Source organism: Hipposideros armiger, unplaced genomic scaffold (genome assembly GCF_001890085.2).
Source record: "Hipposideros armiger isolate ML-2016 unplaced genomic scaffold, ASM189008v1 scaffold_983, whole genome shotgun sequence".
NCBI classification, from domain to species: Eukaryota; Metazoa; Chordata; class Mammalia; order Chiroptera; family Hipposideridae; genus Hipposideros; species Hipposideros armiger.
Window position 1 is genome coordinate 80,213 of NW_017732333.1, and position 15,681 is coordinate 95,893.

The window sequence follows — 15,681 nt, forward strand, 5'->3', positions numbered from 1 at the left end:
CCCCACCCCACCCCCCGCGGGCCGTCCACCAACCGCACACCAGGCTGAACAACCCTGGTCACAGATCCTGGAACACACAGTGCGATTTTTCCAGGAAACTGAAACGGCCTCTCACATACACGCACCGGCTCCCTGGGGACAGGCCCTGCGGGCAGCAGCCACGTTACAGTCTGAGTGACGTCCGAACCCCCGCCAGGGTCACACTCGTGTTGCTCAAGCTGCTGGGGGTTGCACTGGGGACCCCAACACAGGGACCCCACCTACCACTTGCCCCTGCCCCTCCCCGGGCCTGCAGGTTGGCGGCCGCAGCCCATTCACCCCAGCTCCATCCTTCACTTGTCCCCTGATGTGTCCTGAACCATGGGCACCCTGCAGGTGCTGGGGACACCATCGCACCCAACATGAAGGGCTCTGAGTGAGGAGGGGACAGAGGGGCAGTCAGCAGGGAGAAAGGCGCCGTGGCATATCTGAGAGGCTGCGTGAGGGACCCAAGGGGCGGCCGTGCCAGGGCTCTGGGGGCAGGTGCCTGCTGGGGGGCGTATGTCCCTCAGGGGCAGGTAAAGCAGTGAGGGGCCACCAGAGAACAAGGCCCCGGGCTCAGTTCCACTGCCAGCCCCGTACAGGGGACCCCAGGGGCCGGCCCCCCCCATGCCTGCACTGCAGCCTCGCCAGCCCCAGGCTCCACCCAGGCCCTGGCGGCTTCACCAGGCGGGAGACGACCCCTGCCAGCCTCTCCGAGTGCAGGTCCAGTGCCCGAGTGTTTTCCCACCAGGATCCTGAGGCCTCACATGTCATCTCCCCACAGGCCCACATCGGGGTGCCCTTGCCCTCTGTACCTGGGCCGGACTGAGGTCTGAGGGATGGCCCACCCACTGTCCGTGTGGGACCCCGGCCTGGACCCTGCATTTGCAGCTTCAGGAGGCCCCACAAACCTGTGAGCTACCAGAGGGCGGGAGAGACCACAGGGTGACACCTCAGTGCAGTCTGGACAGACGGTCAGACAGGCCACAGGCTCCTCACAGCAGTGACCCCAGCAGGGGAGGTTTTGGGGTGGGGGCACCAGGAGGGTACCCCCAGGACTCCCTTCACGGCTCTGCAACCCCTTCAGCCTCTCGGCCACCTGAGCGGGGTGCACACCTGGGCCACAGGTTCTCCTCTGAGAGCGGATTCTTTAAAACAATTTTCTATTCAAACTAAATTAAACGCACAGCACCTCCCACGTTCATGTAGCTGCGTGTCCAGGGTGCAGAGGGCAGCCAAGCGCCAGGCCACGCAGGGTCTGATGGCCTGTGACACGAGGCACAGTCCCACGTGGGGAGCCCAGGCCTGGGGCCCAGACACAGGTCCTCAGTGGAAGGAGCCCAGGGCTCCTACACCCCAAGTCTCTGTGGAGCCAGAACCACCCTTGGGAAAGGGGAGCCCCCTGAGCCAGGCCCCTAGGCTCCCACGTGGGGGCCTCTATGGGCCCCTGCTTGGGGCTGGGCTGCCCTGCAGAGCAGTGAGACCCACCCTTGTCCCCAGCTGCCCGAGGGTCCAAAACACTGGGCACCCGACCCTCACGTTGCCCGGACCATGACGCTGCCCCCTGTCCTCACCCTCACCCTGACCCCTCACAGTGCTGGCAGTTGCCCTGCTCATAGACAAGGGCCCACTGGCACTGCCACCCTTACTCCCTGAAATGCTGCCCCAGGAGCCACGTCCTCCTCCCAGGGGGCTGTGGGCGCAGCCCCTGCTCCTCTGCCTGTGGGATCTGCACCCTGAGGCTGGCACAGCCCCCACGGAGATGCCCCCAGGTGGGCAGACCCCCAAGGCCACCCCACCCCTGCTCCTGTGCCAACGTTGAGCAGCTCAGAGCCATCAGAGGGCCAGAAGACAGTGACTGAGGGCCCAAGGGTTGTCCACTCTACCTCTGTCCCTGCCAGACCCAAGGTCCCAGGGGACCAGCTTAGAAGGGGTCTCCAGGGTTAGCCCCTGCACCCCGGCATGTGTCAGCCCCCAAATCTCCTCAGGCCTCCAGGCAGCTGTCTCTTCTGAGCCCTAAGGCCGGATGCCCCTCCATGACAGCCTGGCACCCTGAAACCCCCACACACAAAGGATGGTGTGGACTGGCTTCACTTCTGGGGGGGTCCTTCCACTGAGTGTTCTTTCTTCCCAGGGTCGGGGGGGCCTAGCCTGCTAGTGCCTTTTAGAGGTCCTGGGGTCCGGGTGAGGGTAGAGCCCACCCAAGGAGCTATCCTAGACCTTGGGCTCCCCACAGGGACAGAGGGGTGCCCCAGCGTCTCCTCCCATGCCTTGGACAAGCCCCTTCTCGGCTCCCAAGGTACGGCTGACGGTGTCCATGCTGACTCCCAGAACTGTCCCCCAAGAACAGCCCCCCAGGGTGGCCCATGGCAATCTCAGCCTGCAGCAAACAGGGAGGTGTTTGTAGGACCCTGGTGGGCACGTGCCAGCCCCCTGCTCAGAGGCGAGCGATAATGGGGCCACTACCCGCCTAAGAATTTTCCCAGAAGTGTGAGTCCTGATAAAGCAGCGCCCGAGATCCTGTTTGGCCACCGCCGCTCCGGTCGGCTGGAACGTGGGGTGTGGGCAGGCGTGGCGGGGGCAGGGTCTGCGGCCCCTTTATAAGGCGTCCGGGCTGGCCACTCGGGCGCACAGGTGCAGCAAGCCTGCCCGGTGTCCAGCGGCGGGAGGGCCAGGTCCTGCGGTGACCTCTCTTCTCCACGCGCCATGCTGGGGCCACTGCTGCTGCTCGTCTCCTGCGGGGGGGCCGCGCTCAGCGCCACCGGTGAGTGGGGCCAGGTGTCCTCAGAGGCCGCTTCTCACAGCAGTGTCCTGGGCCTTGCCTCTCCGACTCGGCCGAGGCGGGTCGGCCGTGAGGACGGTGGCAGATGGGAGGCGCCTCCTTGCCCCGGCTGTCCTGCACTTGCCACCGTCCGGCTGGCCCAGCCAGTGAGGGTCAGAAGGCGCAGGGGCCCGGTGCTGGCGAGGAAGGGCTCGGGGCTGCAGTGGGCAAGCGTCCCGTGGGGACACACAGACACCTCCACAATGGCGGGAGCATCAGAGCCACGCTGGGCAGACAGCGCTGGGGCTCAGCTCTGAGCCAGGCACCCCCAGTCTCCCACTGGGTCCTGAGAGATCCCCAGGGGTCTCCAGAGTGGACGTAGGGCCCCGCGGGTGCTGAGGCCAGAACACCCTGTGGTGACCCGGCTCCATGGGCCTGGCTAAACGATGACCACACAGTGGGCTCCCGCCTGGGCTCCTCGTCTGTGAAAGTGGGGTGACATCTCCCCCTCATGTGGCTGCCGGGATGATTAAAGGAGTGGGGGGTCGCAAGGGCCGCCCACCCCAGAGCCGACCCAGTCTCACCCAGCCGGCCCCCAGGGCAGGGGTCCCCTTCCTCCGCCCGCCCCACCCTGTCCCTTCTGCCACACACCCGGCACCACCTGCGCCACAGGCCGAGGGCGGCTGTCACACTTGCCCCGGCCCTGGAAGGGCTGCTGAAGGGAAGGGGTCCCTTGGTGGCCTAGAGGAAAGCCCCTTCTCACTGGGGGAGCCCCCAGGCCCTGCGTCTTCTCCACACGCCCCTGCCGGGCATCCCCAGGTCCCCACCAGCCTCAGGGGACAGCCAGGGAGGGGTGCCAGGCCTGCAGGCACTGCTTTGCTCACTGGGAGCAGCTCTCAGCACTCAGGACCCCTGCCCAGCAGAGGCCATCTCCCTGGCCCTGGGGACTCCTGGACTTGGACCCAGACAGGCCGGGGAGAGAGGTGCGGGGGCGCTGGTGGCGTGAGGTGTGGTCTGCAGGCATGGGGAGGGGCTGTGGGTGTCCAGGGTGACAGCCACACAGGGTGGGACAGGCCTGTCTCAGCACCAGCTCTGCACTGGCCATTCCCTCCCGGGCCAGAGGCGCGATCTGGCGCCGGGATCTCGCAGCCGGGAAGGGGGCCCCTGAGCGGCCAGGTTGAACTGGAACAGGCAGGCGCCGCCAAGCGAGCAGAAGAAACGGCGGGTGCTCAGAGCGCGGCATGGCCAGTCCCGGGGCTGAGGGGTGGCAGACCAGTCTGCCCTGCAGGCTCCGTGCCGGCCAGGGGTCAGCGCCTGGGCCCAGTGGTGGGAAGCACGGATGGTCCCAGGGCAGCGGCAAAATGACACCCAGCCCAGCCTCCCGGATGTCTTTAAAGGAGCCCCCCTGCCGAGGCGGAGGTCACTGTTCACACAGAGCTGAGACCAGTGGCCGGGGTGGGATGGAGCAAAGGGGACAGGACAGGGCTCGGAGAGGCTGGCCCCCAGCGGAGCCGGTGGAGGGACCACTTCACCCTCTGGGGGCACAGGGGACAAGATCTGAGACATCCGGGGATGGGGATGGGGGTGGGGGGTGGTGAGCTGAGAGGAGGGGTTGAGATGGGGACCCGCGTGATCAGGGGGAGGAGGCCCAGGGCCCAGTGTCAGCCCCATCGGAAAGGCAGATCAACACGACCTAAGTGCCGCCTGCCCCAGCGGGGGCCTCGCCCAGAGACGCACGGCTGAGGGCGCCCAGTGCTGGGGGGGGGGCCAGCATCACACCCAGGAGTCATGGCAGGATGGAGGCCCCGGGAGGGCCTTTAAATTGGAGCCAGGGGGCTGGAGAGGTCACGGCCCCGTCACCTGCCCGCCGGTGACCTGGACTTCATCCCAGACCCACGGGAGCCTCTGGAAGGACTGCAGTGGGGAACAGGGGCAGCGGAGGGCCACAGGGAGGCCCCCAGGTGAGGCCCCCACTCCAGCTCCCCTGAGCAAGGTCACTTATTTGCCGGGAGTGGCCGGCGGGAGCCAGTGCTTCCTGCCCCAGGTCACCTGTGCATTTCTCTGGCAATGGTCACCAGCCCCAGGACTGCCTGGGAGGCCGATAGGTGTGGAGGAAGAAAGCAGGAAACCAGCCACTTTTAAAGCCCCTGGAGAGAGAGAAGCCCAGTGGGGCGTCCGGCTTCAGTCAGCCTCTGACCACACAGGCAGGCGTGGACTCCAGAGCGAGTGGACCTCAGAGGGAGACAGCGTGGGCCGAGCTGGGAACACGGGGTGCAGCCAGACAGCAGGCTGTCACCCCACAGATGCCCCCAGCCCCGAGCCGTCCCTAGCTCTCCCCTGCTTCCCATATGCCCACAGACCCCCGAGCCCCTCTGAGCTCAGGGCTCACCCTGCTCCCCCATAACAACCACCCAATGAGGTCCACGCAGGAGCCCACCTTCCGGCTGCCCCCAAACCCATGTGAGCCCGCCCCAGAGGCAGCGGGGCTGGTGGCGGCTGCCTGTTTGTCCTGTCAAACCCAGAGGGGCCTGGCACCTCCAGGAAGTGAGCGAGTGATGGGGGCCTGGCAGGCCCCAGGGCCGGGGGCCCCAGAGAGAGCTGGTGTCCACTGTCAGGGACCCCCCTGCCCTGAGGAGGGCACTTGGCCACGCACACCACTCCCCAAACATCCCTGTCCTTCCAGCATGACCCGGGCTGCCGCTCCTAAGCGCTCAGGCCCTGCTCACTACCCATGTGTGCATGTGTGTCTGTGCATGTGTGCGCGCGCATGTGCATGTGCATGCGCACATGCATGTGCCTGTGTGTGCACGTGTGTACACATGTGCACACGTGCATGTGCCTGTGTATGCACGCATGTTTATGTGTGCATGTGCACGTGCGCGCATGTGTGTGTGTGTGTGTCTGTGCACACCTTGCCCTTGGGAGAACCTTGTCCCCACTGTGTCTCCTGCACCCAGCAGGTTGTGACAGGTACATGACAGGTGCTCCCTCTGCAGACGTGCAGAACTAGTGAATGAATGGATGAATGAATGAACAAATGACGAACAGAAGTCAGAGGTGTGAAGGGCACACAGGGGCTGAGCGCAGGCCTGGTGCCAGGCTGTGGTCCCCGCCCTGCCCTGGGCCCTGCTCACGGCTAGTGCTTCGCGCCAGGGGGCAGGGGAGCAGAAGCAGGAGCCCCCAGCACTGACCAGGCCCTGTCCACGCAGGCCTGGACGACTCCCGTTTTGCACAGCCTGACCCCCAGAGGCCGACGGACTCCCCACACACAGGTGAGGGCCACGGCCCTGCCACAGGCGCCCACGGTCTGGGGTTTCCACGAAGGGCATCTAGCTACAGAGGAGCCTCGCCAGCCACTCTCCTGGGGGAGACAAGCTTGTGCTGCCAGCGGTGGAGGGTCTTGTGAGATGGGGGCTGAGCCCCACAGACCCTGGGGCTGACGAGGCCACAGGTCCCCACCACAGCAGTGACTTGCGTTGCTGTAGGCTAGGGCGGGAGGCAGGCCCCAGCTCTGGGCACAGGGGAGAAGGGTGGGGGCCTCTCACACCCGCCCCAGGAGGGTCTGGGGCATGCGAGGCCACTTGTGTCTGAGTGTGGGGCCCCGGGGGGCAGGGCGCGGCTCATGGGGCCAGGCCGCCCCCACTTGCCCCACCAGCCGGGGGCACACAGAGCTCTGAGACCCCACCGGCTCTCTCCCCAGCTCCAGGCAGGGGCTGGTGCTCCACGTGGGGGGCCGGCCACTTCTCCACCTTCGACGGCCACGTGTACGACTTCGAGGGAACCTGCAACTACGTCTTCACGGCCACCTGCAAGGACGCCTCCCCCACCTTCAGCGTCCAGCTGCGGCGAGGGCCCAGGGGCAGCATCTCCAGGGTCATTGTGGAGCTGGGGGCCTCTGTGATCACCGCACAGAAGGGGGTCATCTCCATCAAAGACGTGGGGTGAGCCGTGTGGCCGGGTGGCTGGGGACAAGGGAGCGGCCACGGGGCCGAGGGCTGGCCGCTGACCGCTCTCTCCCCACAGGGCGGTGAGCCTGCCCTACACCAGCAGCGGGCTGCAGATCACACCCTTTGGCCAGAGCGTGCGGCTGGTGGCCAGACAGCTGGAGCTGGAGCTGGTGGTCATGTGGGGACCGGGGACCCACCTCATGGTGAGGATGCCGGCGGGGTGGGGTGGCCACAGCTGGGGGCGCACAGGTTGGCGGGCAGGGCCGGGGGGCCGCCCTCCTTGGGGTGGGGGTCCTGACCAGCCTCCTGACCCCAGGCAGGAGCCTGGGCTTCGCTGGTGGCTCAGTTCCCCTCCTTGAAAATGAGGACAATCCCGCGAGTCAGGAGGCCCCCCGGGAGGGGGAGGGAAGGCTCGTGCCAACCTGCACTGTGGGCAGTGCCCGGGCCCCGGGAGCAGGGGTGAGTGGCTGTGCTTCTGGGCGAGGGGTCCTGGAGCCCCGCTCACACCACGGTGGTGCCCGTCCACAGGTCCTGGTGGAGGAGAAGCACATGGGCAGGGTGTGCGGACTCTGCGGGAACTTCGACGGCAAGAAGACCAACGAATTTCTGAGCGAGGATGGTAGGTGGGGGTGGGGCCCAGAGCCCTGCGGCCAGCGCATGGTGCTGACCTTGCCCCGTCCGTGCCCCCAGGCCAGCGCATGGTGCTGACCTTGCTCCGTCCGTACCCCCAGGCAAACTCCTGGAACCCCACAAGTACGCCGCCCTCCAGAAGTTGGATGACCCCAATGAGATCTGCGCCTATGAAGCCATCCCCAGCCCCCAGGTCCTGCAGGCAGAGCATGTACGTGAGGTGGCACTGCCATTAGGGTCACGGGAGCCCTTCAGCCACAGTGGGGCCAGCCTGAGGGGGTCCCCAAGTGGGGCTCTGAGGGGATCCCCAAGGCCGACACCCCCAGCCGTCCGAGTCAAAAAGCACCGGGTGTGGGACAGGGCTTTGACCTCCGTGACCCTGAGTGGCCCTCTACCCAGGCCCAGACCTGCGCCCGGCTGCTGACCCTGGTGTCCTCCAAGTGCACGGTGCCCAAGGAGCATTTCCTGCGGAGCTGCCAGGCGGACATGGCTGCGTGTGCCCAGCCGGGCCAGCAGAACTGCAGCTGTGCCACGCTGTCTGAGTACTCGCGCCAGTGCAGCATGGCCGGCCAGCCCGTCAGCCACTGGCGCGGCCCCAGCCTCTGCTGTGAGTCCTGGGAGGGCAGCAGGGAGTGCCAGGGCCCCGACTCCGGCCTTGTCCCAGATGGGACGGACACGCAGGGGGAGGGCGAGCTGGGCAGGCAGCGGAGACCCTGTGGTGCGCCTGCCCGTCTCACCCGGCCACCGTGTGCCTGCAGCCCTGGGCCAGTGCCCAGCCAACCAGGTGTACCAGGAGTGTGGCGAGGCCTGCGTCAAGACCTGCTCGAACCCACAGCACAGCTGCTCCAGCTTTTGCACCTTCGGCTGCTTCTGCCCAGAAGGTGAGGCCCCACTCACCACAGGACCCCTGCAGATGAGCCAAGGCAGGGCATCAGCCCCCGCCCCGCCTGGCATGCTGCCCCACCCAGCATGTTGGAGCCAGGACCCCTTACTGCCCCCACAGCGTTCCACAGTCACGCGTGCAAATCCACAGGGCAGTGAGGTGGTGCCCACTGGGGGGTCCAAAAGGCTGCTGGGAAGAGGTGGGGTTTGAGCTAGACCTGGGACAGGGCCTGCTGCCCACCAGGAACGGCCCCTCAGCCTGGGCATGCTGGCACGAAGCGGGGGGACACTGCAGCGTGGACGGGCCCGGAGGCGGTCACAACCAAAGGCTCCACTGGGACATCGCCCAGAGCCAGGGACGGGTTAGGAGCGGGACAAGGGCCTCCTGGGGGACAGGCCGGGCGCGGCTGCCCAGCAGGAGGGCGGGAGGGCCTCTCCTTTCCGCAGCCCCAGGAAACCCCTTCCTGCAGGTATGGTTCTTGACGACATCTCCAAAAACCTCACCTGCGTGCCTGTCGCCCAGTGCCCCTGCACACTTGGCGGGGTGGCCTACGCTCCCGGGGAGGTCACAGCAGACGCCTGCCGCACCTGGTGAGTGGGGGGCAGCCTGTGAAGGCACAGAGACAGGATGGGGACACGGAGGCCACGGGATCCTGGGGGCAGCCAGCTCTGCCAGCCCAGAGCACCCTGGGATGCCGCCTGGACCCGGCAGCCCTGCCGGCCGCTCTGGGTCACCCTCTCCATCCACAGTCGGTGCACCATGGGACACTGGGAGTGTGAGGAGCGTCCCTGCCCCCGGCGCTGTGCCCTGGAAGGCGGCTCCTTTGTCACCACGTTCGATGCCAGGCCCTACCGCTTCCATGGCACCTGCACCTACGTCCTCCTCCAGGTGGGACATGCCTGCCATGGGGGTCTCCCAGGGGATTGCCAGGAGGGGCCACCCTGGGGGTCTCCCAGGGGATTGCCAGGAGGGGCCACCGTGGGGGCATCACCAGGGGTCCTGCCACAAGCCCCAGCCCTCTGTACTGATCGCCCTCCTCCAGAGCCCCCAGCTCCCTGACGGGGGCTCCGTCATGGCCGTATACGACAAGTCTGGGTACTCGCACTCGGAGACCTCCCTGGTCGCAGTCATCTACATGTCCAGCCAGGTAAGGCTGCTCTGTCTGCTGCCGCTGCTCCCACCCAGGTCCCTGAGCAGACGCGGCCCCACTGCGTCCCACTCCTGCTGCTCCCTGCCTGGCCTGCAGGAGGGGACGCCTCCCCCGCCTCCCGGCCCCACGTGACTCAGGCCCCTCTCCCTCCAGGACAAAATCGTGATCTCTCAGGACGAGGTGATCACCAACAACGGAGACGTCAAGTGGCTGCCATACAAGACCGGTACGTCCACAGCTCCTGCCTAGTGCCCGGAGCCTCAGTGGCCAGGGTCCCAAAGCAGGCGGCCTGCTGAGCACCTGTTCCCCCCAGGCAACATCACGGTCTTCAGGCAGACGTCCACCCACCTCCAGATGGCCACCAGCTTTGGGCTGGAGCTCGTGATCCAGCTCCAGCCTGTGTTCCAGGTGTACGTCACCGTCGGGCCCCAGTTCAGAGGCCAGACCAGAGGTGAGGCCCTCCCCCACCTGCCCAGGGTCAGCCGGCTGCCCGGTCCCCACCTGGCTTGGCCATGTCAGAGGTGAAGGGGCCCACCCAGCCTTGCACGGAGCCAGCAGGTCCAGCGGCCACGGCCCCAGGCCAGCTCCTCCTGAAGGCCGGCCCTCCCAGGGGTGCAGCCAGTGATGGCCACTAGTCCATGGCACGGTTAGGGGGGGCGCGGGGCAGGGCAGGGACGCAGGTCAGCCCGTCCTCATGGCCTGGATGGCTCAGGGCTCTGCGGAAACTTCAATGGGGACACGACTGATGACTTCACAACCAGTATGGGCATCGCCGAGGGCACTGCCTCGCTCTTTGTGGACTCCTGGCGGGCGGGGAACTGTCCGACCGCACTGGAGCGTGAGACCGACCCCTGCTCCATGAGCCAGCTCAACAGTGAGTACCGGGCCCCAGGGGGTTGTGGAGTCGGCGGGAAATGCACACAGGCGAGCGGGAGACCCACCAGGCCTGTCCCCGCAGAGGTGTGCGCGGAGACCCACTGCTCGGTGCTGGTGAAGAAAGGCACGGTGTTCGAGAAGTGCCACGCCGTGGTGAACCCCAAGCCCTTCTACAAGGTGGGCAGGGCCTGCTGGCCGGCGGCAGCCCGGGGAGCCTGGGCGGCGGGAGGGCGTGCACCCATGCAGCTATCTCCCTGCAGAGGTGCGTGTACCAGGCCTGCAACTACGAGGAGACCTTCCCGTACATCTGCGCTGCCCTAGGGGACTACGCCCACACGTGCGCCTCGCGGGGCATCCTGCTCTGGGGCTGGAGGAGCAGTGTGGACAACTGCAGTGCGTGCCGGGGCAGGAGGGGGCCCCGGGGTCATGGGAGGGCAGGGGGCACAACGGGGCTCCAGGGCCCAGAGCCCTGGCCCTGCCCGGCCATCCCCAGGGCCTGACTCCCGCTCCCCTGCAGCCATTCCCTGCACGGGCAACCGGACGTTTAGCTACGACAGCCGGGCCTGCGACCACACGTGCTTCTCACTGTCCGACCGCACAGCCGAGTGCCACCCCAGCGCCGTCCCCGTGGACGGCTGCAACTGCCCTGAGGGCACCTACCTGAACCACAAGAGCGAGTGTGTGCGCAAGACCCAGTGCCCCTGCCTCCTGGACAACCACAAGTTCATCCTGGCAGACCAGTCCGCCGTGGTCAATGGCGTCATCTGGTGCGTGACCGGGTCCTGGGTGGGTGGCCTGCGGCCCCTGCCTCAGGGCCGCCCACTCACATGGCCTCTCTTGCAGCTACTGCGTCAACGGGCGGCTGAGCTGCCGGGGGCAGCCGCAGATGCTTCTGGGTATGTAGTGCGACCGAGGCGGTAGCCTGGACCGTGGTGTGCTGTGGCCCCCGAGCCCGCCTCACCTGCACCCCCTTCCCTGCAGCATCCTGCTCAGCCCCCAAGACTTTCCAGTCCTGCAGCCAGTCCTCAGAGAACAAGTTTGGGGCGGCCTGTGCCCCCACGTGCCAGATGCTGGCCACCGGCACTGCCTGCGTAAGGCTGGGGCGAGCAAGGGGCAAGGCGCTCCCCAGGGGGAGGTCCCCACTGCACAGTGTGGTGGACGTTCCTGTAGTGGACGCCCAGAGCCTCTCACGGGGCCATGAGACGATGTCCACAAACCTCCAGGAAAGGCGGGGCCGAGCTCTGTCCCTCCGTCCCTCCGTCCCTGTCCCCATAAGGAGCGTGGCCTGTGGGACTGGGTGGGGCGCCCCCAGCTTGGGGAGAGGGAGGAGGGGACACAACAGCCCAGCAGTGACACAGAGGCACCGGAACCTTCCCTAAGGGAGGGGCGGGTTTGCTAACAGAAGGCGCAGAGCAGGGTGGCTGCAGGGAGCAGGTCTGGGAGGAACGTGGGGGCCCCTCCCAGGCGCTGCTGACCCTCCCCCTGCAGGTGCCCACCAAGTGCGAGCCTGGCTGCGTCTGTGCCGAGGGGCTCTACGAGAACGCCAGCGGGCAGTGCGTGCCCCCCGAGGAGTGCCCATGCGAGTTTGCAGGGGTCTCCTACCCCCGGGGCGCCGAGCTCCACACCAGCTGTGAGACCTGGTGAGCCGCAGCCCCCAACACCCCGGAAGGCCAGTGGCCTGGGGATGTCCTCAGGGTGTCTGGGGTTGGCAAGGGGTCCCCCACCAACTCCATGCAGGTCAGCATCCTGCGGGGGGCATGGGTGGCCGGGTATCCCCAAAACCCCATAATGGCCTGCTCCTCCCCCAGCACCTGCTCGAGGGGGAAGTGGACGTGCCAGCAGAGCGCCCACTGCACATCCACCTGCACCCTCTATGGGGAGGGCCACGTGGTCACCTTCGACGGGCAGCGGTTTGTGTTTGACGGCAATTGCGAATACATTCTGGTCACGGTGAGGCCTTTGGGGGCACGGTGAGGCCTTGGGGTACACGGTGAGGCCCTGGGGGGCACAGTGAGGCCTTGGGGGGAACAGTGAGGCCCTGGGGGGCACGGTGAGGCCTTGGGGGGAACGGTGAGGCCCTGGTGGGATCTACCTCAGCGGCCCCTTCCCACAGGATGGCTGCGGTGCCAACAACTCACAACCCACCTTCAAGATCCTGACGGAGAACGTTGTGTGCGGGAAGTCGGGCGTCACCTGCTCGCGGGCCATCAGGATCTCCCTGGGGGTGAGCAGCCAGGCGGGTGTCCCCACACCTCACCACCAAGCAGCAGGTCCTTGCCCCTCAGTACCGCCTGCCACCCATGGCCCCCCTGCCCTGGTCCCCTCATCCACACGATAGGCAGCAGTGTCTCCCGGAGCTGGACAGCCTGGGAGAGGCGAGTCCTTCCAGAAGCCTGACTCAGCCCTCGGCACAGTGTCCATGATGTTCTGGCAGCTTCCACCTACAGCAGGCTCTAGAGGGCAGGCCGTCAGCCGGCACTGGCCACACATGTCCTTAAGGGACTCGGTCCACCCTGCCCGGGGGGAGCGTGGGCGGGGAGGCAGCTGGAGGCACTGAGCGGCCACCGGCCTGGGGCGGGCAGCCCTGTGACAACCCTGCCCCACAGGACCTGTCCATCACGCTGGCAGACAGGAACTACACGGTCAGCGGGGCGAACCCCGACGTGCGCTTCCGGGTGAAGGCCGGCTCCTTGCACCTGGTGCTGGACGTCACTGTCGGCAGCGCCTACAACCTGACCCTCATCTGGAACAAGCACATGACCGTCTTCATCAAGATGGCTCGTGCCTCCCAGGTACGTGCTGCCCCCGCCGGCGCCCCGGGCATGGGGCGGCGCCCGCCCGCCTGACACTGGCCCCCGCAGGACGCCCTGTGCGGCTTGTGCGGCAACTACAACGGCAACATGAAGGATGACTTTGAGACACGCAGCAAGTACGTGGCGTCCGGCGAGCTGGAGTTTGTGAACTCGTGGAAGGAGAGCCCGCTGTGCGGGGACGCCGGCTTCGCGCTGGACCCCTGCAGCCGCAACACCTTCCGCCGGGCCTGGGCCGAGCGCAAGTGCGGCATCATCAACAGCCAGACCTTCGCCGCCTGCCACAGCCAGGTGAGTGGGTTCCCGCCACAGCCAGGTGGGTTCCCGCCACAGCCAGGTGAGTTCCCGCCACAGCCAGGTGGGTTCCCGCCACAGCCAGGTGGGTTTTTGCCACAACCAGGTGGGTTCCTACCCCAGCCAGGTGGGTTTCCGCCCCAGCCAGGTGGGTTCCCGCCACAGCCAGGTGGGTTGCACCCCCACGGGGGTCTGTTCTTCCCCCACGCGAATGGCCTCTCACACTAGGCAGGTGGATTCTTGCCGCAGCAAGGAGAGTTCCCTCACCAGCGAGTTGGGCATTTCCTACAGCCAGGTGTGTGCCCGCCACAGCTGTGTGAGCGCCCCCCGTAGCCAGTGGGGTTGTCTCTCCGGCCCTATGGCCTCCCGCGCCAAGGCCTGCCAGTACAACCCCGAGTAGGTGGACTGCAGGACCACCGACTTCTGCCGTGAGTGCCCTCCTCCTGTCCACCGGCGCCCTACGCGGGCTGCTCTGGCTGCAGCGCTCCTCCCGGGGTGGGCAGCGGGCTATGTCCCGCGGGGAGACCCTGCAGACGGACCATCCCAGGCGCACACGCAGGTTCCCGGGCCCGCACTGCCCAGGGGCTCCGTGGCGGGCTCAGGGTCACCTGATGGGTGCCTGTCCTCCCAGCCATCTACTGCGGCTTCTACAACACCCACACGCGGGTGGGTGACGGCCAGTTCCAGTACACCCAGGAGGCCAACTGCACGTGGCACTACCAGCCGTGCCTCTGCCCCCAGCAGCTGCAGAGCCTCCCAGACACCAACATCGAAGGTACGGCTGTGGAGAGGGAGGTCTGCTCAGGGAACTGGTGGCTTCCCGGGCTGGTGTGTGTGTGTGTGGGGGGCCTGAGGGTCAAGGGTGGGAGAAGTGAGGGCGGGGCAGCTGGAGGGAGGTGGGGGAGGCGGCAGCACAGCGCAGGGCGGCTGGGCGTAGGGACCAAGGTGAGCACCCTTGTCTGAGGTTCAGGGGGGAGGTCGGGAGTGGCTGTGGGCAGAGGGGAGGAGCTGAGGCTCCGGGAAGAGGAGCTTCCAGCTCCAGGCACTGACGACTGGCCGCTGTCCACACGCCCTCCACCCCAGGCTGCTACAACTGCACCCAGGATGAGTACTTTGACCAGGACAAGGGGACATGCGTGCCATGCCGTAAGCTCAGTCCTCGGTCCCCACCCCCACCCGGCCCCCACACGCACCTCAGGCCAGCTGCCTACTCCCCAGGCTGTGCCCCTGGGGTGCTGAACGCCCCCCCCCACCCAGTCCCCAGACAGCAGAGACACAGGGAGAAGACCAGGCCTCCCCTCCCCACCAGATGCTGACTCACAAGCCCCCATCCCTGCCAGCCTGCTGGGTGTGCGGGAGTGGGGACCTCCTGGGGATGACAGGGGGCCTGGAGAGCTGCCCTAAGGTGGGCAGTGTCCGGGCTGCCAGGCTACCAGCATGGCTGTGGGGCGCTGGGAGGGGTGAGACGGGCGGGGAGGAGGGAGAAGAGGCCCCGCCTCCGTGGTGGCTCCACCCCCTGGCCCTCAGCCTCTGGCCAGCATCTGACTCAGGCCCTGGGGACACACCTGAGGACTTCAGAAGGGCTGGGGGAGGGGGCGGTGCCCTGAGCGCCCTTCCTGTTGCAGGTCTGCTGCCCCCGCCGCCCTCGCAGTCGCCGCCCACAGGTGATTGCACGTACACTAGGTGCCAAGGTGAAGCAGCGCTCCCCCGGGGCGCCCCTGGATGCTCAGTCGGCCCAGCCGTGTCTGTGGCACGGGCGTGGGCAGGGAAGGGTGTGCACAGGGGTGTCCCTGGGGCGGGCTGCCCTGCACTGTGGGGCAGTGTGTGCTGACCAGGGAGGCACAGGGGTCTGCATGAAAGCTTATCTCCTGGCTGACCAACGGGGCCCCATGGTGTCCTCGTCAGATGGCCACTGTCACAGCAGGGCGGATGGGCGCTCACGCTGTCCTAGGAGGGCCACAGGTCAGCCCCTGTGCCTCCCATCCAGCACACCTGGGTAGGGCTGCTGCATGGCTTGGGGGCCCAGCGAACAAGAGAAGGGGCTCCCTCCAAGGGTGTGCCCCGCAGTAACGGCCCATCTGCCCACTCAGGCTCGCCTCCCACAAAGACCACGCCCACCACGGCTACCCTCAGGACCACGGGGCTCAGCTCCACCGCGCCCTCGCCAGGCTCCCTACCCACACCTGCAACCCCCACCATCGGCTTTACGCCCACCCCCCCACACACTCCCACGCCCACAAAAGAAGTCACATGAGCACACGGGAAGATGGTGGCTGCCTACAAACTAAGAGAGAAGCCTCAGAATGAAA

General features: G+C 67.0%; 1 protein-coding gene across 1 annotated transcript in view; it reads left to right on the top strand.

Annotated features, from left to right (window-relative positions):
• The first annotated feature begins 2,727 nt into the window (after positions 1 to 2,727).
• Positions 2,728 to 15,681, top strand: part of MUC6 (mucin 6, oligomeric mucus/gel-forming) — a 19,599-nt gene continuing 6,645 nt past the window's right edge. The window contains 30 exon segments of the mRNA XM_019631069.1: positions 2,728 to 2,785; positions 5,141 to 5,242; positions 5,992 to 6,054; positions 6,483 to 6,723; positions 6,806 to 6,932; positions 7,258 to 7,348; positions 7,461 to 7,570; positions 7,759 to 7,966; positions 8,118 to 8,240; positions 8,712 to 8,832; positions 8,992 to 9,130; positions 9,285 to 9,389; positions 9,546 to 9,618; positions 9,706 to 9,843; positions 10,105 to 10,266; positions 10,351 to 10,445; positions 10,529 to 10,661; positions 10,786 to 11,035; positions 11,112 to 11,164; positions 11,250 to 11,359; positions 11,757 to 11,908; positions 12,077 to 12,218; positions 12,382 to 12,492; positions 12,875 to 13,060; positions 13,130 to 13,369; positions 13,479 to 13,701; positions 14,004 to 14,147; positions 14,456 to 14,551; positions 15,440 to 15,457; positions 15,460 to 15,580. Of these exon segments, the coding sequence (XP_019486614.1) occupies positions 2,728 to 2,785; positions 5,141 to 5,242; positions 5,992 to 6,054; positions 6,483 to 6,723; positions 6,806 to 6,932; positions 7,258 to 7,348; positions 7,461 to 7,570; positions 7,759 to 7,966; positions 8,118 to 8,240; positions 8,712 to 8,832; positions 8,992 to 9,130; positions 9,285 to 9,389; positions 9,546 to 9,618; positions 9,706 to 9,843; positions 10,105 to 10,266; positions 10,351 to 10,445; positions 10,529 to 10,661; positions 10,786 to 11,035; positions 11,112 to 11,164; positions 11,250 to 11,359; positions 11,757 to 11,908; positions 12,077 to 12,218; positions 12,382 to 12,492; positions 12,875 to 13,060; positions 13,130 to 13,369; positions 13,479 to 13,701; positions 14,004 to 14,147; positions 14,456 to 14,551; positions 15,440 to 15,457; positions 15,460 to 15,580 (3,935 nt within the window).